Source organism: Sphaeramia orbicularis, chromosome 10, assembly GCF_902148855.1.
Source record: "Sphaeramia orbicularis chromosome 10, fSphaOr1.1, whole genome shotgun sequence".
NCBI lineage: Eukaryota > Metazoa > Chordata > Actinopteri > Kurtiformes > Apogonidae > Sphaeramia > Sphaeramia orbicularis.
Genome location: NC_043966.1, coordinates 30,080,574 through 30,105,513, shown reverse-complemented (window position 1 = coordinate 30,105,513; position 24,940 = coordinate 30,080,574). Strand labels below are relative to the sequence as shown.

The 24,940-nt window shown below is 36.3% G+C and overlaps 4 protein-coding genes across 5 annotated transcripts; all 4 read right to left on the bottom strand.

Annotated features, from left to right (window-relative positions):
- Window positions 1-2,630: 2,630 nt before the first annotated feature.
- On the bottom strand, window positions 2,631-3,825 carry LOC115427222 (interleukin-8-like). The gene is made up of 4 exons (XM_030145712.1): window positions 3,643-3,825; window positions 3,400-3,520; window positions 3,012-3,089; window positions 2,631-2,903 (listed from the first exon to the last, which is right to left on the bottom strand). The coding sequence occupies exons 1-4, from the start codon at window positions 3,707-3,709 to the stop codon at window positions 2,843-2,845; spliced, it is 327 nt and encodes a 108-aa protein (XP_030001572.1). The 5' UTR covers window positions 3,710-3,825; the 3' UTR covers window positions 2,631-2,842.
- Window positions 3,826-5,854: 2,029 nt separating this feature from the next.
- On the bottom strand, window positions 5,855-7,008 carry LOC115427221 (interleukin-8-like). The gene is made up of 4 exons (XM_030145711.1): window positions 6,846-7,008; window positions 6,602-6,722; window positions 6,218-6,295; window positions 5,855-6,107 (listed from the first exon to the last, which is right to left on the bottom strand). Exons 1-4 carry the CDS (start codon window positions 6,910-6,912, stop codon window positions 6,047-6,049), a joined length of 327 nt encoding a protein of 108 aa, XP_030001571.1. The 5' UTR covers window positions 6,913-7,008; the 3' UTR covers window positions 5,855-6,046.
- A 1,991-nt stretch (window positions 7,009-8,999) lies between these two features.
- LOC115427220 (interleukin-8-like) lies at window positions 9,000-10,257 on the bottom strand. Its single transcript, XM_030145710.1, has 4 exons — window positions 10,056-10,257; window positions 9,812-9,932; window positions 9,433-9,510; window positions 9,000-9,322 (listed from the first exon to the last, which is right to left on the bottom strand). Exons 1-4 carry the CDS (start codon window positions 10,120-10,122, stop codon window positions 9,262-9,264), a joined length of 327 nt encoding a protein of 108 aa, XP_030001570.1. The 5' UTR covers window positions 10,123-10,257; the 3' UTR covers window positions 9,000-9,261.
- Window positions 10,258-20,001: 9,744 nt separating this feature from the next.
- LOC115427022 (uncharacterized) lies at window positions 20,002-22,263 on the bottom strand. Of its 2 annotated transcripts, XM_030145370.1 has the most exons (3): window positions 22,093-22,263; window positions 20,935-21,129; window positions 20,002-20,904 (listed from the first exon to the last, which is right to left on the bottom strand). In XM_030145370.1, exons 2-3 carry the CDS (start codon window positions 21,125-21,127, stop codon window positions 20,333-20,335), a joined length of 765 nt encoding a protein of 254 aa, XP_030001230.1. In that variant the 5' UTR covers window positions 21,128-21,129; window positions 22,093-22,263; the 3' UTR covers window positions 20,002-20,332. The 2 variants fall into 2 exon arrangements, with proteins under 2 accessions (XP_030001230.1, XP_030001229.1); XM_030145369.1 differs by having other exon boundaries at window positions 20,002-21,129; window positions 22,093-22,261.
- Window positions 22,264-24,940: the final 2,677 nt, after the last annotated feature.

Sequence of the window (24,940 nt, the reverse complement as noted above, 5' to 3'; positions counted from 1 at the left end):
GATACAAGCTTGTTGGCAGATGCACTGTGTTCAGACGATGTGAGGGGTCGTCTTTTATAGCCATTTCTGCTATTTTCTTAGATGCATACCTCATCCTCTCCTGTGACGAGGGGAAATTCTTTACAGTGGAAAGGGAAACTCTGAAACCACAAAAAAAAACATCACTCTCTCATTCTGTTTTTGCTCTAATTAAAAAAAAGGAATTCACTGACCAGACTGAAGACAGAATGGGTTAAGTAGGTTTGAGATTCAGAATGAGAATAGAGGAACAGTCCCACAGTTATTTCACCGTAAAATGTACAAGAAATTTTCTATTACAGTCTGTCCTTAGAGCACAGGTGTCAAACATGTGGCCCGGGGGCCAAATCTGGCCCACCAAAGGGTTTAATCTGGCCCCTGGGATGAGTTTGTGAAATGCAAAAATTACACAGACCAATTTAATCTGCAGTGGGTCAGATCAGTAAAATACTATCATCATAACCTATAAATACTCACAACTCCAAATTTTTCTGTTTGTAAATGTAAACATTTTCATGTCATTTTATTGTATTTACACTAAACAAACCATCATTTCAGGAAAACATGAATAACCTGAACAAATATGCACATTTTGAAATGTCTGAAGTATAATTTTACCAATATTCTGTCTGTTATTAGATTTTTTTGTGTATTTGTTGATCCACTGTATGTTTTAGTTTACATGTGTAAATGATAAACTAAGACATAATATTGTTGCACTTATTTTTCTCAATACATTTCAGTTTGTTCATGTTATTCACATTGTTTTAAAGGATAGTTGGTAGATGTAAACATTTTCATTGCATAATTTTACTTTTTCACTCTAAAACATAGAGGAAAGTTTGGGGTTGACATTATTTATATATTATTATGTTATTATTTCACTGGTCCGGCCCACTTCAGATCAAATTTGGCTTAATGTGGCCCCTGAACTAAAATGAGTTTGACACCCCTGCCTTAGAGCGTTAAAACCTTGTTCTCTCTTTGTGGGTGACATGCTCACTCAGTGGCTCACACTGTCCAATTTAAAGCTTTTCTCACTGAGCTCTTTACATGTTCCCAAATGTAAAGAATCTGATTTACTGGTTATATTAACAATGATTCATTTACTTTTAGTTTCCTCTGGAACTCAGTGAACCAGTATCTACCTGTCCAAGGCTTTTAACCCATACACTTAAATGGAATATACTGATTTATAATCACACCAATTACACCTCTGTGTGTTCTGCTTTAATAAGTCAAAATGTCAGTTGTGAAAAGGGTCTATCATGCCAAAAAGTTTTTGGTCAAGGAACAGTCTAGTGAAAACAGCAAGTTCATAGGACCAATATTTTGGGAGATATTAGTAATTCTGGAATACAATAGTCTTATAATCATGTTGCTAATGCCAGAATGCTTTGGCGGTGACTGCTGGACAAATGCAATACAGCATGCATAAATACACAACAACATACAAACTACTACATAGAACCTGTGGATCCACACAGGTCAATGCGCTAGTATATCTATACTTACATATATTCACAGTCTTTTTATGCAGTCTCACATTCTCTTGATATTTCAACAGTTTTACAGCAAACTGCAACTTTTTTGACTTGTAAATTATCTTTTAAATTGACTCACATGATATTACTTATTTATCATTATTATGTCTCTCACCACTGATTCTAGTGCATTTTTTTCCTCTGAAATAAGGTCCCATGGGGCACAACTGTAAGTGAATTCTCTAAATAAATATTCACCTGTGGATCACAAAGGTCTATTCCTTCATTATGCCGAATGAAAAATTCAACATCTTGTATAATAGGTAAAAACAATGTCTGGAACATGTGAGCACAGATGACTATGTCAACAGGATAAATTCTAAGAACAATTTATATTATTGCAATGATATTTATGACCATATGAACTTATATTATGGACTGTCTTAACAAAACACCTGAATTCAATGCTTACTTTAACCATCGTGTGGATAAGGGATGGCATTAGATAAGTTATACTTCCTCTCACTCCTTTTTCAAATATGCAAATGATGTCATATTTTGTTTTCATACATATGTATAAGTTTTTATGTTTTCTTGCATTCTGTTTTATTTCTAAAGGCCTAAAGAAGGATTATCTTATTTATTTTGTTGCATATTCGAAATAAACTGAACTGAACTTTTGTTAATGTTAACCCAAAAGACGTCTGTTATGTGAAATATGTACCGACAAAACATTTCCAATACACAAAATCCTCACATGTTCTGGCTGAATAATTTCTCTAACAACTCTTATGTCCTAAGTTTGGGGAAATATGAAAAACTCAGACAAGAATGTATTGTTTTTTCTGTTATTATGTGTTGTTAATTGTCTTTTTTTTCCACGACTGGGTTTCCTGTAGTATTATTCCTATATGTGTCTACATGTTTTGTTCATTTGTGTTTTGTCAAAGAAAAGTAAAAAACAAAACAAAACAAACAAAACTATAATCTTTTTCTCTTGCACTGATGAATTTGAACCACAAGGTTGCACTGTTCACACAGAGTTGTATCAGGTAAGAAACACATTTACTCCTTAATTTGGTAGATTTTTCTTTTATTATTAAGCAGGATAAAAAAAAAGCAAACTGCAGAAAAATGTATAATATATTAAATATATTTACCAAAACAAGGACATAAAATAGCGGCGATACATTCTATAAGATCCCATCAGTATAAATAGAAGATAAATAGACAAAGTAGTCACAGAGTTGTAATTCCCAACTTTTTTGCTTTCATTTAACGTCTACATTCAACAAAGGTGCATGTGTCAGAGGTCAGAGGTCAGAGGTCATCTGTTCTTCTTACTGAGCCGAGGAGCTGCTGGTAGGGGTGGCTGCAGTAGTGCGACTTCTCCTCGCAGACCTAAAATAACAACACACAGTAAAACAGAAGGCGTTATGTTAGTCACTGTAGTTGTCATTTCCAGAATCTGAGTGGAATACTTGGATAGACTTGGACTGTTTTACTCACATGATGCGCGCTATGAGTTTCTTCACTACTTCCACGTTGGGGTTCAGGCAGAAGCGAAGGCCGTTTTGGTCGGTGACACTGTTGAAGAGAATGGAAGAGGCACTTGAAGAATAATAGTACTTTTTCTTTCACCAAGTTATAGCAAAACAGAAACAAATTGTTTAGGGTTGCAGGTTTGATGTTGATTGTGAGGGTGAGAGTGCTGAGTATTGTGAGTCTAGCAGTCATTTATTTAGAGGTCTGGATCTAATGCTTTTGGCTCGTCCAGTGGAATCCAATCTATTACTAAGACCACACTTTTATGAAGCAAAATCAAGAACCAAAACTAGTCTTGTAGTTTAACCACCACCACATTAGTGTGACTCAATGTATGCAACACATTACTTACACAATCTCAACGTTGTCACAGAAGACTGTTTTAGGGTAGATCTGGATGTCTTTTACTTTATTCCTGGTGCTGAGTTTATCCCTTGTGCTTCGACACAGACAATTCTGCCCTTTGTCATCGACTGCATAGGAAAACAAGAAAAAACAGATCAGTTAAACCGCGTGTATTCTTATTACCTCTCTCTCAACAAAACAGAACTTCCTGTTGCACATATAACACTTTAAATAAAAAATACAAACTTACATTTAGCCTCAGAGATGCAGAACATGACAGCAGCGAAGAGCAGAAACACTTTCATGATGCTGGACATACTGGTTTGTCTTTAGTCGAGATGACGTCGTGCTGGATCTGGTCTCCGTTTACAGACGGCAGGTGAAATGGTTGTATCTGCAGACACTGGCTGAAAGATACAAGCTTGTTGGCAGATGCACTGTGTTCAGACGATGTGAGGGGTCGTCTTTTATAGCCCTTTCTGCTATCTTCTTTGATGCTTACCTCATATCCTCCTGTGACGAGGGGAAATTCTTCACAGTGGAAAGTGAAACTCTGAAACCACAAGAAAACCAACATATCTTCCCACTCTGCCTTTGCTCTAATTAAAAAAAAGGAATTCACTGACCAGACTGGAGATAAAATGGGTTAAGCAGGTTTGAGATAAATAACGAGAATAGAGAAACAGTCCCACAGTTATTTCACCGTAAAAAGTATGAAGACATTTTCTATTACAGTCTGTCCTTAGAGCGTTAAAGCCTTGTTCTCTCTTTGTGGGTGACATGGTCACTCAGTGGTTAAACACTGTCCAATTTAAAGCTTCTCTCATTGAGCTCTTTATGTGTTCCCAAATACAAGAAGTCTGTCATTAAAAAAAATGAAAGAATCTGATTTACTGGTTATATTAACTATGATTCATTTACTTTTAGTTTCCTCTGGAACTCAGTGAACCAGTATCTACCTGTCCAAGGCTTTTAACCCATACACTTAAATGGAATATACTGATTTATAACGACACCAATTACACCTCTGTGTTTTCTGCTTTAATGAGTCAAAATGTCAGTTGTGAAAAGGGTCTATCATGCCAAAAAGTTGTTGGTCAAGGAACAGTCTAGTGAAAACGACAAGTTCATAGGACCAATATTTGGGAAGATATTAGTAATTCTGGAATACAATAGTCTTAATCATGTTGCTAATGCCAGAATGCTTTGGCGGTGACTGCTGGACAAATGCAGTACAGCATCCATAAATACACAACAACATACAAACTACCGCATCTTGACCCTGTGGATCCCCATGGGGCAATGCGCTAGTATATCTATATTTACGTATTTACGTATGTCTTTTTATGCAGTCTCACATTCTCTTGATATTTCAACAGTTTACAACAAACTGCAACTTTTTTGACTTGTAAAATTATCTTTTAAATTGACTCGCATAATATTACAAAATCATCATTATTATGCCACTCACCATTGATTCTAGTGCATTTTTTTCCTCTGAAATAAGGTCCCATGGGGCACAACTGTAAGGGAATTCTCTAAATAAATACTCACCTGTGGATCACAAAGGTCTATTCCTTCATTATGCCGAATGAAAAATTCATCATCTAGTATAATAGGTAAAAACAATGTCTGCAACATGTGAGCACAGATGACTATGTCAACAGGATAAATTCTAAGAACAATTTATATTATTGCAATGATATTTATCACCATATGAACTTATATTATGGACTGTCTTAACTAAACACATGAATTCAGTGCTTACTTTGACTGTCGTGTGGAGAAGGGATGACATTAAATCAGTTATACTTCCTCCCACTCCTTTTCAAATATGCAAATGACGTGATATTTTGTTTTCATGTATATGTATAAGTTTTTATGTTTTCTTGCAATCTGTTTTATTACTAAGGCCTAAAGAAGGATTATTTTATTTGTTTTGTTGCATATTTGAAAAAAAACTGAACCGAACTCTTGTTAATGTTAACCCAAAAGACGTCTAGTTTGAATGCATGATTATTTTTCATTATTTTATATGTGAAATATGTATTGAAAAAACATTTCCAATTCACAAAATCCTCACATGTTCTGGCTGAATAATTTCTCAAACAACTCTTATGTCCTAAGTTTGGGGAAATATGAAAAACTCAGACAAGAATGTATTGTTTTTTCTGTTATTATGTGTTGTTAATTGTCTTTTTTTTCCACGACTGGGTTTCCTGCAGTATTATTCCTATATATGTCTACATGTTTTGTTCATTTGTGTTTTGTCAAAGAAAAGTAAAAAACAAAACAAAACAAACAAAGCTATAACCTTTTTCTCTTGCATTGATGAATTTGAACCACAAGGTTGCACTGTTCACACAGAGTTGTATCAGGTAAGAAACACATTTACTCCTTAATTTGGTAGATTTTTCTTTTATTATTAAGCAGGATAAAAAAAAAATGCAAACTGCAGAAAAATGTATAATATATTAAATATATTTACAAAAACAAGGACATAAAATAGCGGCGATACATTCTATAAGATCCCATCAGTATAAATAGACGATAAATAGACAAAGTAGTCACAGAGTTGTAATTCCCAGCTTTTTTGCTTTCATTTAACGTCTACATTCAACAAAGGTGCATGTGTCTGAGGTCATCTGCTCTTCTTACTGAGCCAAGGAGCTGCTGGTAGGGGTGGCTGCAGTAGTGCGACTTCTCTTCGCGGACCTGAAATAACAACACACAGTAAAACAGGAGGCATTATGTCAGTCACTGTAGTTGTCATTTCCAGAATCTGTGAGTGGAATACTTGGATAGACTTGGACTGATTTACTCACATGATGCGCGCTATGAGTTTCTTCACTACTTTCACGTTGGGGTTCAGGCAGAAGCGAAGGCCGTTTTGGTCGGTGACACTGTTGAAAAGAACAGAAGAGGCACTTGAAGAATAATAGTACTTTTTCTTTCACCAAGTTATAGCAAAACAGAAACATAAATTGTTTAGGGTTGCAGGTTTGACGTTGATTGTGAGAGTGCTGAGTATTGTGAGTCTAGCAGTCATTTATTTAGAGGTCTGGATCTAATGCTTTTGGCTCGTCCAGTGGAATCCAATCTATTACTAAGACCACACTTTTATGAAGCAAAACTAAGAACCAAAACTAGTCTTGTAGTTTAACCACCACCACATTAGTGTGACTCAATGTATGCAACACATTACTTACACAATCTCAACGTTGTCACAGAAGACTGTTTTAGGGTAGATCTGGATGTCTTTTACTTTATTCCTGGTGCTGAGTTTATCCCTTGTGCTTCGACACAGACAATTCTGCCCTTTGTCATCGACTGCATAGGAAAACAAGAAAAAACAGATCAGTTAAACTGCTTGTGTTCTTATTACCTCTCTCTCAACAGAACAGAACTTCCTGTTGCACATATAACACTTTAAATAAAAAAATACAAACTTACGTTGAGCCTCAGAGATGCAGAACATGACAGCAGCGAAGAGCAGAAACACTTTCATGATGCTGGACATACTGGCTTGTCTTTAGTCGAGATGACGTCGTGCTGGATCTGGTCTCCGTTTACAGACGGCAGGTGAAATGGTTGTATCTGCAGACACTGGCTGAAAGATACAAGCTTGTTGGCAGATGCACTGTGTTCAGATGATGTGAGGGGTCATCTTTTATAGCCCTTTCTACTATCTTCTTAGATGCATACCTCATCTTCTCCTGTGACGAGGGGAAATTCTTCACAGTGGAAAGTGAAACTCTGAAACCACAAGAAAACCAACATATCTTCCCACTCTGCCTTTGCTCTAATTAAAAAAAGGAATTCACTGACCAGACTGGAGATAAAATGGGTTAAGCAGGTTTGAGATAAATAACGAGAATAGAGAAACAGTCCCACAGTTATTTCACCGTAAAAAGTATGAAGACATTTTCTATTACAGTCTGTCCTTAGAGCGTTAAAGCCTTGTTCTCTCTTTGTGGGTGACATGGTCACTCAGTGGTTAAACACTGTCCGATTTAAAGCTTCTCTCATTGAGCTCTTTATGTGTTCCCAAATACAAGAAGTCTGTCATTAAAAAAAATGAAAGAATCTGATTTACTGGTTATATTAACTATGATTCATTTACTTTTAGTTTCCTCTGGAACTCAGTGAACCAGTATCTACCTGTCTAAGGCTTTTAACCCATACACTTAAATGGAATATACTGATTTATAACGACACCAATTACACCTCTGTGTTTTCTGCTTTAATGAGTCAAAATGTCAGTTGTGAAAAGGGTCTATCATGCCAAAAAGTTGTTGGTCAAGGAACAGTCTAGTGAAAACAGCAAGTTCATAGGACCAATATTTTGGGAGATATTAGTAATTCTGGAATACAATAGTCTTATAATCATGTTGCTAATGCCAGAAAGCTTTGGCGGTGACTGCTGGACAAATGCAATACAGCATGCACGAATACACAACATACAAACTACCGCATCTAGAACCTGTGGATCCCCACGGGGCAATGCGCTAGTATATCTATATTTACGTGTTTACGTATGTCTTTTTATGCAGTCTCACAGTCTCTTGATACTTCAACAGTTTTACAACAAACTGTAACTTTTTTGACTTGTAAAATTATCTTTTAAATTGACTCGCATAATATTACAAAATCAACATTATTATGTCTCTCACCATTGATTCTAGTGCATTTTTTTCCCTCTGAAATAAGGTCCCATGGGGCACAACTGTAAGTGAATTCTCTAAATAAATATTCACCTGTGGATCACAAAGGTCTATTCCTTCATTATGCCGAATGAAAAATTCATCATCTAGTATAATAGGTAAAAACAATGTCTGCAACATGTGAGCACAGATGACCACGTCAACAGGATAAATTTTAAGAACAATTTATATTATTGCAATGATATTTATCACCATATGAACTTATATTACAGACTGTTGTAACAAAACACATGAATTCAGTGCTTACTTTGACTGTCGTGTGGAGAAGGGATGGCATTAAATCAGTTATACTTCCTCCCACTCCTTTTCAAATATGCAAATGACGTGATATTTTGTTTTCATGTATATGTATAAGTTTTTATGTTTTCTTGCAATCAGCTTTATTTCTAAGGCCTAAAGTAGGATTATTTTATTTGTTTTGTTGCATATTCAAAATAAACTGAACGGAACTTTTGTTAATGTTAACCCAAAAGACATCTGTTTTGAGTACATGATTATTTTTCATTATTTTATATGTGAAATATGTATCGAAAAAACATTTCCAATTCACAAAATCCTCACATGTTCTGGCTGAATAATTTCTCAAACAACTCTTATGTCCTAAGTTTGGGGAAATATGAAAAACTTAGACAAGAATGTATTGTTTTTTCTGTTTTTATGTGTTGTTAATTGTCTTTTTTTTCCACAACTGTGTTTCCTGCAGTATTATTGCTATATGTGCCTACATATTTTGTTCATTTGTATTTTGTCAAAGAAAAGTAAAAAAAAAAACAAAAAGAAACAAAACTATAACCTTTTTCTCTTGCATTGATGAATTTAAACCACAAGGTTGCACTGTTCACACAGAGTTGTATCAGGTAAGAAACACATTTACTCCTTAATTTGACAGATTTTTATTATTATTAAGCAGGATAAAAAAAAAGCAAACTGCAGAAAAATGTATAATATATTAAATCTATTTACAAAAACAAGGACATAAAAAAGTGGCACATTCTATAGTACATTCAATAAGATCCCATTAGTATAAATAGAAGATAAATAGGCAAAGTAGTCACAGAGTTGTAATTCCCAGCTTTTTTGCTTTCATTTAACGTCTACATTCAACAAAGGTGCATGTGTCTGAGGTCAGAGGTCATCTGTTCTTCTTACTGAGCCAAGGAGCTGCTGGTAGGGGTGGCTGCAGTAGTGCGACTTCTCTTCGCGGACCTAAAATAACAACACACAGTAAAACAGAAGGCGTTATGTTAGTCACTGTAGTTGTCATTTCCAGAATCTGTGAGTGGAATACTTGGATAGACTTGGACTTATTTACTCACATGATGCGCGCTATGAGTTTCTTCACTACTTTCACGTTGGGGTTCAGGCAGAAGCGAAGGCCGTTTTGGTCGGTGACACTGTTGAAGAGAATGGAAGAGGCACTTGAAGAAAATCATGCTTTTTTTCACCAAGTTATAGCAAAACAGAAACAAATTGTTTAGGGTTGCAGGTTTGATGTTGACTGTGAGAGTGCTGAGTATTGTGAGTCTAGCAGTCATTTATTTAGAGGTCTGGATCTAATGCTTTTGGCTCGTCCAGTGGAATCCAATTCATTACTTAGACCACACTTTTATGAAGCTAAATCAAGAACCAAAACTAGTCTTGTAGTTTAACCACTACTTCATTAATGTGACTCAATGTATGCAACACATTACTTACACAATCTCAACGTTGTCACAGAAGACTGTTTTAGGGTAGATCTGGATGTCTTTTACTTTATTCCCGGCACTAAGTTTATCCCTTGTGCTTCGACACAGACAATTCTGCCCTTTGTCATCGACTGCATAGGAAAACAAGAAAAAACAGATCAGTTAAACCGCGTGTATTCTTATTACTTCTCTCTCAACAAAACAGAACTTCCTGTTGCACATATAACACTTTAAATAAAAAAATACAAACTTACATTTAGCCTCAGAGATGCAGAACATGACAGCAGCGAAGAGCAGAAACACTTTCATGATGCTGGACATACTGGTTTGTCTTTAGTCGAGATGACGTCGTGCTGGATCTGGTCTCCGTTTACAGACGGCAGGTGAAATGGTTGTATCTGCAGACACTGGCTGAAAGATACAAGCTTGTTGACAGATGCACTGTGTTCAGACGATGTGAGGGGTCATCTTTTATAGCCCTTTCTGCCATCTTCTTAGATGCTTACCTCATATCCTCCTGTGACGAGGGGAAATTCTTCACAGTGGAAAGTGAAACTCTGAAACCGCAAGAAAACCAACATATCTTCCCACTCTGCCTTTGCTCTAATTAAAAAAAAGGAATTCACTGACCAGACTGGAGATAAAATGGGTTAAGTAGGTTTGACATTCAGAACGAGAATAGAGAAACAGTCCCACAGTTATTTCACCGTAAAAAGTATGAAGACATTTTCTATTACAGTCTGTCCTTAGAGCGTTAAAGCCTTGTTCTCTCTTTGTGGGTGACATGGTCACTCAGTGGTTAAACACTGTCCAATTTAAAGCTTCTCTCATTTATGTGTTCCCAAATACAAGAAGTCTGTCATTAAAAAAAAAAATCTAAGAATTCGATTTACTGGTTATATTAACTATGATTCAGTTACTTTTAGTTTCCTTTTGAATTCAGTGAACCAGTGTCTACCTGTCCAAGGCTTTTAACCCATACACCTAAATGGAATACACTGATTTATAATGACACCAATTACACCTCTGTGTTTTCTGCTTTAATGAGTCAAAATGTCATTTGTGAAAAGGGTCTATCATGCCAGAAATCATAACTAACACAGCCTGTCTTTCAGGAAATGCAATACTATAGTAGGTAAATTCTCAGTTTTGAGGTAGACCCCCAAAATGTTTATAAAAACCTCTGAACATGTTGCATAGCTACTTCGATCACTTAGATTGGGGACAGACAGATTATTGTATATGTAGAGAATGTCCATGACTCTGAACTAACCTAATTAGGATGTTAAAATAGTATGCCAGGTTTTTTATTATATCCAAAAAAATTACCTCAAACCATGTTAACTGCGCACTATTTAGAGGAGTAATATTTTGCTTTAAAAAAAAAAAAAAAGGAATTATTCATTTTCAAGCATTTCCTTGTGTTTGAAATAAACTGTAAATGCTCTGTTTGGGTCTGAATTTTTCATTAATTCAACTCCACAGGTCCATCTTCAACCCTATTTCTGAGTAATGACACCAGAAAGGTCGTTTTGAGCGCTGGCCCTTTAAATGCACATGAGCCACTTTATGCCCCACCCCCTCCAGGTTGTTGGCTGTGCTGCTCTGTCCCATTCAAACAACAACTGATCATTTTAGGTAATTGGCTTGAAGTTTGGACATATTTTCAGTATGGACTACAACCGCTGCGGCTGACAAACAGTTGTGTCATACTCGGAGAAATGTTTGTCAGAAGTCATGACCTTATATGTGCAATTGTCATGGCGTAACTAGTTATAGACGTAACAAATTAAGCAGGAATTAAAACAGGTTGTAGAAATCCACTCAATTTTTGCCAAAATGTATATAAAGATAGCTTTGCAGCACCTGGAGGTTTCAAATTCAAACTTTATGAACTATTAGGGTCCAAATACACACAAAAAATGTATCAAAGACTAATAAAAGTGGGTTTAACAAAATATGACCCCTTTAGAATAATACAATATGCTATGGACACTTTTTCAAGCTGTTATTTATATCATTACACAGAATTATGTGGTAAAAATTGGTGAGGAAACTTGGCGACAGGACCGTAGATTTTATATAAATAGTGGACGAACCCTTTTTGTAGTCATCCGTTAGATTTTGAACTGCTATTTTGAAGCCTGAAGATGTTCAACATGGCTGTCAACATGTTGGTTTTAAGGAAACAAACAGGTGGAGTTGGACAAGAGCAAGGGATGAAACCAGAACATTCTGAAAACACAATACATGTGTCAAATTTTCTGCTTGATAAATGTTAACACCTACAGTTTCATTTGATAACAGTAATGTCAAAGTTGAAATGTGGTAGAAATGTGTACGGACAGTAATTACAGCTGCCTCGGCTAATTAGCATGCTAGCTGACAGACCATACATTTCAATACCAGTTAATGCTAAAAGTGCAGTGAAGTTATGCTGGTTATTGTAATTTTTTTTTTTTTTTTCTGGTTAGTGTAAACACAACCATGGAAGACATGTTTGAGGAAAAAGAGCTTAGGATGCCTGTTTCAGCAGTTAAGAGCTGGGCCAGAGCTGGACCATTTCTGTAGAAGATCTGTTTCGCGGAGCAGTATTTGTTTTGGCCCGATGTGCATTCGAACACTGGGACAGATCTGCCAAGCGGTTTTGGTCAGCGATTCTGTTCCAGATCCATCCCAGTATCTCTTTGCTATCTGGGATGAGGCTAATAAACACATGGAAAACTAAAGTACTGCCCTTTCCACTGTTTCTTTGGAAAAATTATCAACAGTCAGTGGTAAGTGATATATTTAAATTGTGGACCCATTTACATGTATGTTATTTGTCAGTTTAAGAGATAATCTTCTGAGTCCAGAATGTTGTGGTTTGTTACAAAGAGAGTAGAGAAGCATCTAGTTTTAAGTCCAACAGGCGAGTGGACTGCATCTAGTGTTGCATGTGATTATGTCACCAACACAAAGCAGACGCTGCTCATTTTACCTCAGTGTAAAGTGTTCAGCGAGTTGAAAAAGTGTTAAGATCAAGTGAAAATTACTGCAATTCTGGTCATGTTGAAGCTGCTTCAGATGTCACTGTGTGATTTTCTGGTACATAGTCTATCTAGATTATAAAAGCCAAGTGGCCGCTGTGTGTGTGTGTGTGTGTGTGTGTGTGTGTGTGTGTGTGTGTGCGTGCGTGCGTGTGTGTGTGTGTATGTGTGTGTGTAGGTGTGTGTGTGTGTGTGTGTGTGTGTGTCTGGGGACTCACTCAAAATCCGGAAAGACCTGATTGCTGCAGTATGGCATACTTATGTGTTTTTGGTCAAGGAACAGACTAGCAAAAACGACAAGATGGTAGGACCAGTGTTTTGGGAGATAATAGTAATTTTGGAATATTGTCGTCTCACAACCATGTTACTATGGCCAGAATACTTTGACAGTGACTGCTAGACAATAGCAGTGCAGCATACACAAATACACAACAACATACAAACTACTACATAGAACCTATGGATCCCCATGGGTCACACTAGTACTAGTATATCTATATTTATGTATTTCTGTATGTCTTTTTATGTAGTCTCACAGTTTCTTGATACTTCAACAGTTTTACAACAAACTGCAACTTTTTGACTTGTAAATTATCATTTAAATTGACTAACATAATATTACTAGTTCATCATTATTATGTCTCTCACCACTGACTGTAATGCATTTTTTCTCTCTGAAATAAGGTCCCATGGGGCACAACTGTAAGGGAATTCTCTAAATAAATACTCGTCTATTGATCACAAAGGCCTATTCCTTCATGATGCCGAAAGATTTACTATTTGATCGTGTAATAGGTAAGTTATATATTCTGTTGGCATAGAGAGGGAAATGAACTGTGTTTTTGTATCAAGCTGTAAAGACTTTTATTTCAGCTGTAAAATGTGATACATTAACATGGGGGTCTACAGGGATCGAACCTGCTTTTAGCGTCAGCCCCCAGTAGACATTCAGTTTGCTGCAGATTTAGATTTTAGATTTTCCACACTAGCTTCACTTTTCAGCCATGCAAGTTGCTACCGGGGCAGAACGTGGCAGACTGTGAAATACATCACACTCCCACGGTACATATAAATGACTCATTCCAATGTAGAGCTATTGAAAACGCAGTGATTCGTGTTAAATATTCTAATTATTAATTTCCATTTCTGTAATTAGAGCTCCCTGAACCTCTTACACACTGCATACAAAAATATGTTAGTAATTATATGCCTAATATGTCCTAAAAATTTTATATGTGTGTATCTGTTTTAAAAACATACAGAAAATGTGCTTGAATGTGTTAACAAAATACTGCAATAAGGGGAAAAGAATGACTAATTGACATGCACTGTATCTCAGTTTCACAATGTTGCAGACTTAATGCAGGTAATGCAATAAGAGGAGCAATTAAGTTTCTTTAGATATAAATATAAAATAATAAAATAAATATAATGTCTAGTTATGTACATGTATACTGTATGTAGATTGACAAAGTTTTTGTTAACATTAAAGTGTGGGCTGAGCTGATCTTTGAAACACCAGGTTAAGTCTGAATATAATGTGCGTCTGTGGTTAACGCCTTTAGCACTAAATCAAATGTGTGAATGCACGGAAAAAATGATGCAGAGCGGTGTTTCCACCATTGTAGCTCTCCACTAATAATTTATCTGGTGTAACATAACAGGAGTCCCAAGACTGATTATTCTATCTATCTATCTATCTATCTATCTATCTATCTATCTATCTATCTATCTATCTATCTATCTATCTATCTATCTATCTATCTATCTATCTATCTATCTATCTATCTATCTATCTATCTATCTATCTATCTATCTATCTATTCATTTTACATGTTTTATCATTTTATTTTTATACAATATTGTCACATCTGGCATCATACAATGTCTGAAGGTCATGGTTTTGAAAGGAAATGCTTGGTTTCAACAGAGAGTGTGACTTACTTTCAGTTTTATCATCTTTTTCATTCATTTTAGACTAAGAGAAAACACATCAGGACTTTCACGGCTCAGCTTCCATAATTTAATATTTCATATATTACATCAAAATACATGTTTAATGTTCTTCTAGTTATTTATGGCCCTGCAAATTGGTTTGGTATATTATGGTTCCGAGTCAGTAGAATTCATATGGAGGTCACATTGTTATCATAAAACCTGGGAATGTAAACTAAAACAAACATACTCTGCAATGTCTGAAACCAGTAGAGACTTTTTTTTTTTTACTTCATTTAGATTGTTATAAATTAGAAAATATCAGTACAAATGTCAATGAACATGAGAATTAAAATGTTTTGTAAGTTGAGAGAATTTTACTGTTTCCTCCCTGAGTCTAACTTGAAAATAAGTAATTAAAAAATAAATGAAAATTCAGTTCTTGTAAAACCGAATGCATTTTCTGAAAACTGAGAGCAGTCTGTACTAATTTAAGACACAAGTGTCTTCCCTGCACAGGATAGAGAAGGGACTTTCTTGTGTTACTACATGCAGTACTGACCAACAACAGCGGTCAGGAGAAAAGGACTTCTCTAAAAATACATTTACAATGACACGAGAATCACTTTCAACGCCTTTACAACAAGAAATGAGTCATATAGAGATACTGAAATCACACAGCAGTTTTATTGTAAGTAGGTGCCACCTGTGATTAACTCTGCACTCGGTGGGTTGAATATTTCATGTTTCCCTCCAGCAAATTTTTCATCGAATTTGCGTATTGAAAACTGAAGAGTAAAACAGCACCTCAGACCAGTAAAGCTCATCTTTTCGCCCTCATGCTCACATCTGGATGTGAGATGTAAGAGGCATATACCCAGCAGGGCTGATGGAAATATCAGTTCTATTCTGATTACCCTATTAACTGTGTAGGTTTATAAATGTCAGGTTGGGTATGCAGGGGATTGCCACCCTGTCTTTAATAATACATCTTTCTTTTTTTCAGCAAAAGGAAATACCATAAAGTGTGACCCATAGTGTGAACTGACAGGAACTCGTAACGTCAGCAGACTCTTTTCCTCTGCTGACTCGGTAGAGCTTGGTGTAGTTGCACTTCTCATTTCATTTTAAAACGGATTTCTCATGTAGCAGTAGGAAGAATGTGATGAAATGGTGAAAAAATATCCATACTGGCCATAAAAATTCAAGTGTACTAGTATTTATTATACAGGACATGACTTTTAGACATAAAGGTTATGCATAAAACCATATGAACAAACAGGATAATAGTTTTAAGGTCAAATAAACTTCTCAAGATTTGTTCCTTTTTGTGGGTTTTCACTGTGGCTGATAGACTCCACAGTGGCTTTCAGGTGACTCTTAAAGGTTAAAGGTTATGCGTAATGCATAGCATCCTTTTCAACAGTTTCACTCAAGTCAGAAGGATTGTTTTAGGGGAGAACTGCAGTACAAGCCTGTTTTAATGGAACAGACACAATATTTCATCTCAAAACAGTAAAATATCCGTATGATTGATAATATATATTATGGCTACACCTGCTCTAAAAGTCTTGAGGTTAGACTTTGCTGTTTTTTTGTTTTTTTTTTGGGGGGGGGGGGTTGTACCTGTGTGTGAAGAGAAATGGAGACATTAGTGTTTTCACAACCGCGAGACTCTTTTCCTGTGGCAGTGAAGGTGGTTTTTTCCATGTTGAAACCACATTCATCTCTGTTTTCCTTCAGACGTTCTGATAGATCTGGTTGATCTTCTTTTGAGACATTGTTTTTAGAGGTTTGACATTGATCACTAGACCTATTGTACTTAAGTCCAATGCAGCTGTCCAATATTTCATCACATGTTCTATTATATCAGCAATTCACTGTTAAGTGTTCTAAACAGGCCTTCTTTCATTATCCTCATTAAGTTTTATGTGCTTGTTTTTACTCCTTTGTGTATTTTTTATAAAATGAATTATACTTTGAGTGCCGTGGAAATCTACCAGCAGTTAGTGCGACTTTCACCCACACAGTTTTATTATTTATGCATAAACATGGTTTCTTCCTTTGTGTTATTTTTCAGTGTAGTTGAATCAACCCACAGCGGTATTTAAGATGACTTGTAAAGGTTAAAGATTCCACTTAACAGTTTCACTAAGTTTTTTGGTTTACACTCATGACAGATGTTACTTAGTTATAATTAGTAATTAGTCCATATATCTTGTTATCTTATATCTTGCAGCCTTTAACTTTATTGTATTTACAGGGTTGTAGTGGGCATGGGTCTTTTTTTCTATGAATAAATATGCTGGAAATATGTGTACAGTATTGAAACACACACATACACACACACACACACACACACACACACCCACACACACACACACACACACACACACACACACACACACACACACACACACACACACACACATGCACACAAATCATCAACTCTCTTGGGTTGACTGTCTCCTTCAGGGGCCACATTAAGCCAAATTTAATCTGAAGTGGGCCGGACCAGTGAAATAATAACATAATAACATGTCAATAATGTCAACTCCAAACTTTCCTCTATGTTTTAGAGCAAAAAAAGTAAAATTATGCGATGAAAATGTTTACATTTACCAGCTATCCTTTAAAACACTGAATAACACAGACAAATGAAAATTTCCTGAGAAAACTAACTGCAATTTTAACAATATTATGTCTCAGTTTATCATTTACACATGTAAATTACAACATACAAATCACAGTGGATCAACAAATACACAAAACATTTAATAACAGGCAGAATATTGTTAAAATTACACTTCAGACATTTCAAAATGTTCATATTTGTTGAGGTTGTTTGTGTTTTTGTGAAAATTTAGTTTGTTTTAGTGTAAATGCAGTAAAATAACATGAAAATGTTTACATTTACAAAGGGAAAAATTTGGAGTTGTGAGTATTTATAGGTTATTATGATAGTATTTTACTGGTCCGACTCACTGGAGATTTAAGTGGTCTGTTTGTGGTCCCTGAACTAAAATGATTAATCTCTTCAATGTAATTTTTGCATTTCACAAATTCATCCCAGGGGCCAGACTGGACCCTTTGGCGGGCCGGATTTGGCCCCTGGCCGCATGTTTGACACCTGTGGTCTAGATGTTTTCTTAAATAACTTTTTGTTATATTACATTACACTTCAGAATGTGCCAGAGGCTTTTTATGATTTTTTTATTGTTATTTTTTATGTGATGCTTTTTTTGTTTTTCTTTCTATTCACATCTAGTTTCTAATTACACTGTCACCTTCCCTAAAATAATTACCCAAGTCTTTATTTTTTTAAGATTTTTCAGGAAACACACAAAACTTAACCAGTAATTGAGTATTTAATGATTTAGGCAAAAAAAAGTAATTTTTGTCAAAAAAAAAAAGAAAAAAAAAAGACTTTTCCTTCATTCATTCATTCAAGCTTTATTAAGGACACAAAAACTAGGTACATCTGTGGGTTTATTAAACTATTTTACAATTTCAATTATTGTAAAATAATGTGATAACATTATTACGATTATTATTGCAATAATAATTATTACAATATTTTCCTGTATTTTCCAGTTGTACATATAATGGAATGAAAAAATGAATATGTGTGGTCTTGCATTTCAGAAAACAGTATGCAGGGGAAAGCAATCAATCATCAGTGACAAACTTCTTCACTTCTCTATTTTGTGAGAATATTATTTTTGTATTCCTTTTAAGCAGATATGTGATTAACTGGTAGACCAGTTCCTCATCATATCATTATATCATCACTTCTTCAGCAGACTCAGTTCAGTTCAGTTTATTTAGGACACTGATGTAACTTGGAAGAGAACTAGAGCGATAGCTATTAAATACTCTTTTACTGTGACAATACAGGTGATTTTTGCTTCTCCTTCTCAGATCATCTCAGTGTTCTTTAATTTTAATAATAATAATAATAATAATAATAATAATAATAATAATAATAATAATAATAATGGATTGGATTTATATAGCGCTTTTCTAGACACCCAAAGCGCTTTACATTATTAACCCATTATTCATTCGCTCTCACATTCACACATTTTATTTGTGTAATATGTTTGAACTGATAATTATGGTTAATGTAGTTTTGTGTCGGAGTTGTATGGGTTCGACCACCTTCTCTGTGATCTGGGAACATAAAATCTAATGGGATAAAAATGTGTGATGTTTTATTATATTGATTTTCGCTCCTTTTAATTAAATTTTTACTGCTTAATGCATTTTGTTTTTGATAGGTGGCTTTGTTACCTACCAAATTCATTCTGTGTGATGTGGCCAGTACAGATATAAAACTATAAATAAATATAAGATTCCTCATAATTCTCTCTGCCGTGAACCACAATAAATGACAAATAAATACAAAGTCATTAAAGTTGATTCTTTTATCTGTCCACAAGGTAACACAAGGCAACATTTTTTGATACAAACCATGGCTTATGTCTGTTCATGAGGTATTATTTATGTTATTATATCTGTATTATACTGCCTCCCAAAGGATGGAGATGCAAAACATTTTTGTGCCAGTACCGTGTTTGTGTTTGGAACCTGACTACTGACCTTTAAATCCTACATTGTCTGTTAAAAATAGCTACATAACCAAAGCTACATCAAAATTGAAATACAAGAGCTTTTCACTACTTATTGGAGAGATTTGTGTGATAGGCTGGTTACATAAAGTATTTTCTAGGGTAGTGATTGAAGGGGGCATGCCTCTCAGGGGGCCACGTCGCCCTCTAGTGTGTCAGAATTGAAACAGCATTAAGGTGTGACATAATTCTGAGGGATTTTCTTGTGATGTTAGTGGATTAAACCAGTTGTCTATACCCATTTTGAATAGATTTAAATTTACATTTTAGTCCTGTGTTAACTCTGAATTTTCTGTTTTGCTCGACACATATCGTCAAAATGCATAAATATTCAAAGCATGTGTTACATTTATGGTTCTGACATGCAGATATTTACAGCAGCACAACAGCACATGACCTGCATCTTCAATCTTTAAGTTTAATGGTATCGTCTTTGCTCAGTTTCTCTACTCTTGTGTTTACCAGAGCAGGATCCCACGACAGTTACCATAGAAACTCCATCGCCTGTTACCAGCAGAGCTGAGAGTGGAGTTAATTTTCGAAGGATGTTCACATGTGAGAAAATACAGATTATAACATGAAGGAAAACACGCACTATGCATGGCTCAAAGTATCAAAAATGGTTTATTTATTAATACTTAGTTCACAAAACACTGGAAGGTATAAAAGGGCTTTGCATTTTTCTTTAATATTGCATGATCACCACCATACATCACGCATAGGGGGGCTGTAACAGTGAACAGTGACATTAATATATTACTGATTACACATTATGGCAATGTTTAGTTTCCACTGCATGTCTTCAATGGTTTACATGATCACATCCCTTTATATATCTGCATATTAAACACATCTACATGTCTTGTGTGTGCCTGACAGGACAGATTAGGACACTTCATAGAGGAGTGTTTTATAGTGATGGTGCAGTTTTGTGCCTTATATTTCAGCGATGGCAGGCAGCATACAGGCACGTGCACGTGCCTCCCTCCAGGCCGACCTACAGTCAGAGATCCACTGGGAGATGAGGGAGTGTTTGCTGGGTGTATTCTGTCTCTCCTCCTCTCCTCCTCCGTCTGCCATGCTCCCTTTCCTGGTCCCAGATAAGCAGTGTTTCGGGGACATGTTTGGGATGGGCATGTTGATGCTGGTGTGTAACTCGGGGCAGCTGCTTTTGCGTTGGCATGGACGGTCTGGACTGGAAGCACGGGGGATGCTGTGCGCCCGTGAGCGAGCCTGACCCTCCCATACCCTCCCACTTGATCTTGTAAACCTCCCCTCCACAAATGCCCCCCTTATGCCTCCTGAGAGGTTGCTGGGGTGTCCATAAAGATGCTCCAGTGGGTCTGACTGTCCGTAGCAGCCAAATAACAGTTTACCATTTAGTTGTTTGCTGTCTTCCTGCTGCATATCCTCGACATGTGCCTCCTCTCTGAGATCCAATCCGAAGGTTGATGGTGTGCTGGCACTGAGCCGTGACGGCCTCAGCCTGTGGTGAATAACATCCAGCTGCCGTGTGTGAGCGCTGTTGGGTGAACCATCCCTGGAGGGGAAGGTGGGGTGGGCCAGGTGGCAGATGGAGAGGAGGTAGTCTTCTGAGGAGACAGCCTGGTTGTTGCCAGTAATGTGGAGTGAGTTGGCTTCATTCAGATCCCTCACTGTCTCCTCAGTGCCCTCTCTGATGGTGGGCAGCAGGAGTCTTCTCTTGGATGGCAGTCTGGACCGCGGCCGCATAGCTGAGAGGAAAACAAATTGTGAGGACAAATGTCAAATGAGCATTTTATGTAATCATCTGGGTACTTTCTTGCATAAGCAAGTCTAATCATTGTAGCAAAACAGTGAAATCTGAATGATAGATCCTCTTATGAAATGATGATGTGATTAGAGCAGATACAATTCTTAAGAAGCATCTGACATCTGTGGCAATGTGGTTCTTGTTTATTAGAAAACAACAGCCCAGAGGAAAATGTAATCTGATCCCAGAGCATCTAGTAGACCCAAACCTGAACATTCATATTACCCATAACAAAAAAACAACAACAATACAATAAATAAAAACACTGAATACAGTAACAACATTTCTAAGAATTGATCATTATGCTGAGATCTTGTTGTAATCTATGTGTTTTTTAAATAAATCTTCATGAGCTGGTCATGATAAAGAAGTTTCAGTAGCCTGGACATTTCAAGCAGAACTGTCTACTGTATCACTCAGTATTAATTACTATATGCATGCAAGCTTTTTTCCTCAGACACCGTCCCCTGCTTTCTTTGGAGTGGCAGTGTAAACAGCCAAAAATACAAGCAATCCCAGCAATGAGCAGCAAGGCATTATAAATAGATGAGTATTTTAAATGCATCTTCAGACATGTAAAGCCACAGAATGTGTCAGCCTGTGTTTTCCTCTGCAGCTCATATTGTTATAACCCTGAGTGCAACCCACAGTATATTTTAGTCCAGATCTTGATGCCAAAAATAGTGCAAGCCAAACCGAAATGCCAGCCTCTCCCAATTTCTTCTAAGGTGTAACCACTTCTAAATTTAGACCACACCTTCAGTATACAAAGACTAAAAATGGTTCTGAGCCAGTAGCACTACGCTGAGGCACACAAATAAGCACCCTTTGTAATGTCACCTCTTACATTTCCAATAATAAGGATTATGTAAGGTTCATTTGCACACTTAGCTTTCCCACTTACCTGCTTGCAGACCGTCTTCTCCAGCCCAGTCACTTGTGCAGTCTTTCTGCAGCAGGATTTGTTTTTTATTTAAGGTGGTGTGTGTTAAGCCAGTGATGATGCTTCTCACTGAGCGCGCTCTGTAGCCCTGACTGTCTCTGACCAGAGGCAGAGGCAGAATGCAGATTTATCTTCTCCTCACATCCCTCCTCCCTCCCTCTCTCTCTATAGCTTACTTTTGCTTTGCCCTCCTTCCCTGGTTCTAAAAATAGACACACCATCCATTTCCTCAGCCTGAACACTGTTATTGGTCGACTGTACTGATGGAGAGAGAAAACCAGATGCAGAGAAAGAGGGGACAGAGAAAAAGAAGAAAAAAAGATGGAAGACAAGCTGTTTCCATGTATAGCTGATTGAAAGCGAAAACAACTGCCTCTCCTATTTCTGGAAAAATCATTTAATCATTTAATTTAAAAAATAAAATCCCAATAATGTGACACACAAATCACATTCAGTATGTTGTGGAGCTGCTGTAAACATGTTTGACCTTATTTGTGTACAGCGTGTTATGTGCAACATGCAGTCAGTCTTGTGCATGTGAGGCTTTCACACGTGTTAACATGTTGGGGTGAGATCACAGCAGGTTCAGGAAACCCTGAATGTGAGACTTCATACACCGTATGGCACGTGAGTCACATGAGTCATAACAGCCCGTCTTTGTTGGATGCTTTTCCATTTGTTTATAATATCTGGAACATTAGAGAGCAATGTTAATGTCCATGTAATATTTCACTCTCAGGCTGCCTGGACTATAGAAGGTTAAAGAAGACACCAGAAAGCAGTTTTAAATTCAGTCATTCTAAACCTTTAGGAACGCACACTTATACACTGCCACTTCTGAATTAATCTAAGCAAAGCAAACATAACATATATGGTAATTTCAGTAGAGTCACATGAGTATAATGGGGAAAAATTAAACCTGAACCTTAAAAAATGTTCTGATGTGACTGCATCTTTGTTACCAAATTAATTGTTGAGTTATATATATTTATGTGTTTGAAAAACAAAGTCGGTTATTTGTTTTCAAATGATTTAATTTTTAAGGCTTATTTCATAAATATAACTTATGTAGCAGAAAATTAAGCATGTAAGTTAATATTTCAGAAAAAATATTTACCAAATCACAGTAATGTTAACATTCTAATGCTAAATGTAACACTATGAGGCTGATGAAACTCATATCCTTGTAATGTTTGATATACAAGTATTAAGTATGAAGCTAATGAACACAATGTCATATATTAATTTCCAGTCATTTTCATGGTCTATATATTTGTGGACCATCACCAAAAAGTATTTATACACACAAAGATGCCATTTCAAACCCTTCAGTCAACAATCTGTCCTCTGTCTCAGTAAGTATTTCAGTCTTTTAGTGAGTTTGCATGCGTGTCTCTGTGTCTTTGTGTTTGCTTTCGACGGGGGCATCGTGACCTCCGATGAGTCACATTCTCTTTGCGTCCAACCTATCAAAAGTGTCCTGGGTTTTCATGGCTCTCTAATGGACTAGTCACAAGGAACTAAATTTGTCTCAAAGACCTACACACACACACACACACACACACACACACACACACTGACTGACACACTGACTGCATTCATCAGTGTGTATGCAGCTCATGTCAAACAGCTAACTTCAGTTCTAATAAAATCTATATGGTCTATTTTTAAGCAGCTGCATTGACAGTATATACGCTTCTTTTTGGAAGGTCTTTTATCCAGTTCACAGTACAGTGGCACTTAAACTATTCTAATTTTACACGACAAGTTAAAGTTGTCCAGTCCTGGTTTCATCCACTTCCATAAAAATTACATTTACACAGGGGGATGCTTATGTTGTATGGCTGATGAAAGCTTCAGTGTGGGCAGAGAGAGACTGACACCATGGGTTCAGGGATAAACGAGAAGGCTCTGATAGATGATCTTGATTATTGATTTTTATCAAGCTCGCAGCTTCTGGGAAATGATTATATACTGGTTTTCTGAAAGAGCAGAGAGATGACATTCTTCAGAAATATGGCCATTTCCGAGAAAACATGCTTTGCTATATATTTAGGAGGAAAGTCAGAATGCTGGACAACAAAAGGAGCTATTCAATAAAATGAGTCACTTACAAAGCAACAAAAAAAAAAAAAAAACTGGCAAAATTGAATCATGATTTCCCCAAAGTAGTTGAATTAAAAATTCTTATAATTGTTGTCACACATTTCCTGGAGTTATGTACTTCAACACAAATACTGTAAATACTAAGCACTACTAAGTGGTCTAAAATAAGTCAACATTTATTGTGCACATAATCTAATCATTCACAGAACACTCGTGCTTTAAAACTAATATTTATTTTGTGTTTGTATTCTTTATAAACTTGTTTCAAGCAGGCCTGTATATTTATGTAAACTAATGTTTTCAATCAAGTTTCAGTTTTGTCTGAGTAACTGACAAACGTAGCCCTCATGGGTCCAAAAACAGCGATAAAATACACTTATTGCTCATGAAGTTGGAATAATTTTCAGACACATTCCTCTTTTTATTCCTATTTCTACACATCAGTAATCACCTCTGACCTGGTGTAATGACCACATACTGAGTCCCAGTTACACTTTATCTGTCCAGAGTAAATCACATTCATGAGAAGTAAAAATATCTTAGTCCAACTTTATGGACCACAGTGTATAAATGAATTCCTGTTTTTGGGCTGACTTTAAACCAATGGTGGGTATAATCAATCTGTAGCATGACTTTTCTAATGTCATTTGTGTGTATATACATATTCGTAAACTCCCTTTGTAAATTAACAAAAATTTCGATC

Coding starts and splice junctions, on each gene's coding strand:
- LOC115427222 (XM_030145712.1), bottom strand. CDS start 3,709: ATGTCCAGCATCATGAAAGTGTTTCTGCTCTTCGCTGCTGTCATGTTC. Junction 3,521..3,642: donor CTGCATCTCTGAGGCTAAAT/GTAAGTTTGTAT, acceptor TTTCCTATGCAG/TCGATGACAAAGGGCAGAAT. Junction 2,904..3,011: donor AAACTCATAGCGCGCATCAT/GTGAGTAAAACA, acceptor TTGTTATTTTAG/GTCTGCGAGGAGAAGTCGCA.
- LOC115427221 (XM_030145711.1), bottom strand. CDS start 6,912: ATGTCCAGCATCATGAAAGTGTTTCTGCTCTTCGCTGCTGTCATGTTC. Junction 6,723..6,845: donor CTGCATCTCTGAGGCTCAAC/GTAAGTTTGTAT, acceptor TTTCCTATGCAG/TCGATGACAAAGGGCAGAAT. Junction 6,108..6,217: donor AAACTCATAGCGCGCATCAT/GTGAGTAAATCA, acceptor TTGTTATTTCAG/GTCCGCGAAGAGAAGTCGCA.
- LOC115427220 (XM_030145710.1), bottom strand. CDS start 10,122: ATGTCCAGCATCATGAAAGTGTTTCTGCTCTTCGCTGCTGTCATGTTC. Junction 9,933..10,055: donor CTGCATCTCTGAGGCTAAAT/GTAAGTTTGTAT, acceptor TTTCCTATGCAG/TCGATGACAAAGGGCAGAAT. Junction 9,511..9,811: donor TGTGACAACGTTGAGATTGT/GTAAGTAATGTG, acceptor TCTCTTCAACAG/TGTCACCGACCAAAACGGCC.
- LOC115427022 (XM_030145369.1), bottom strand. CDS start 21,127: ATGCGGCCGCGGTCCAGACTGCCATCCAAGAGAAGACTCCTGCTGCCC.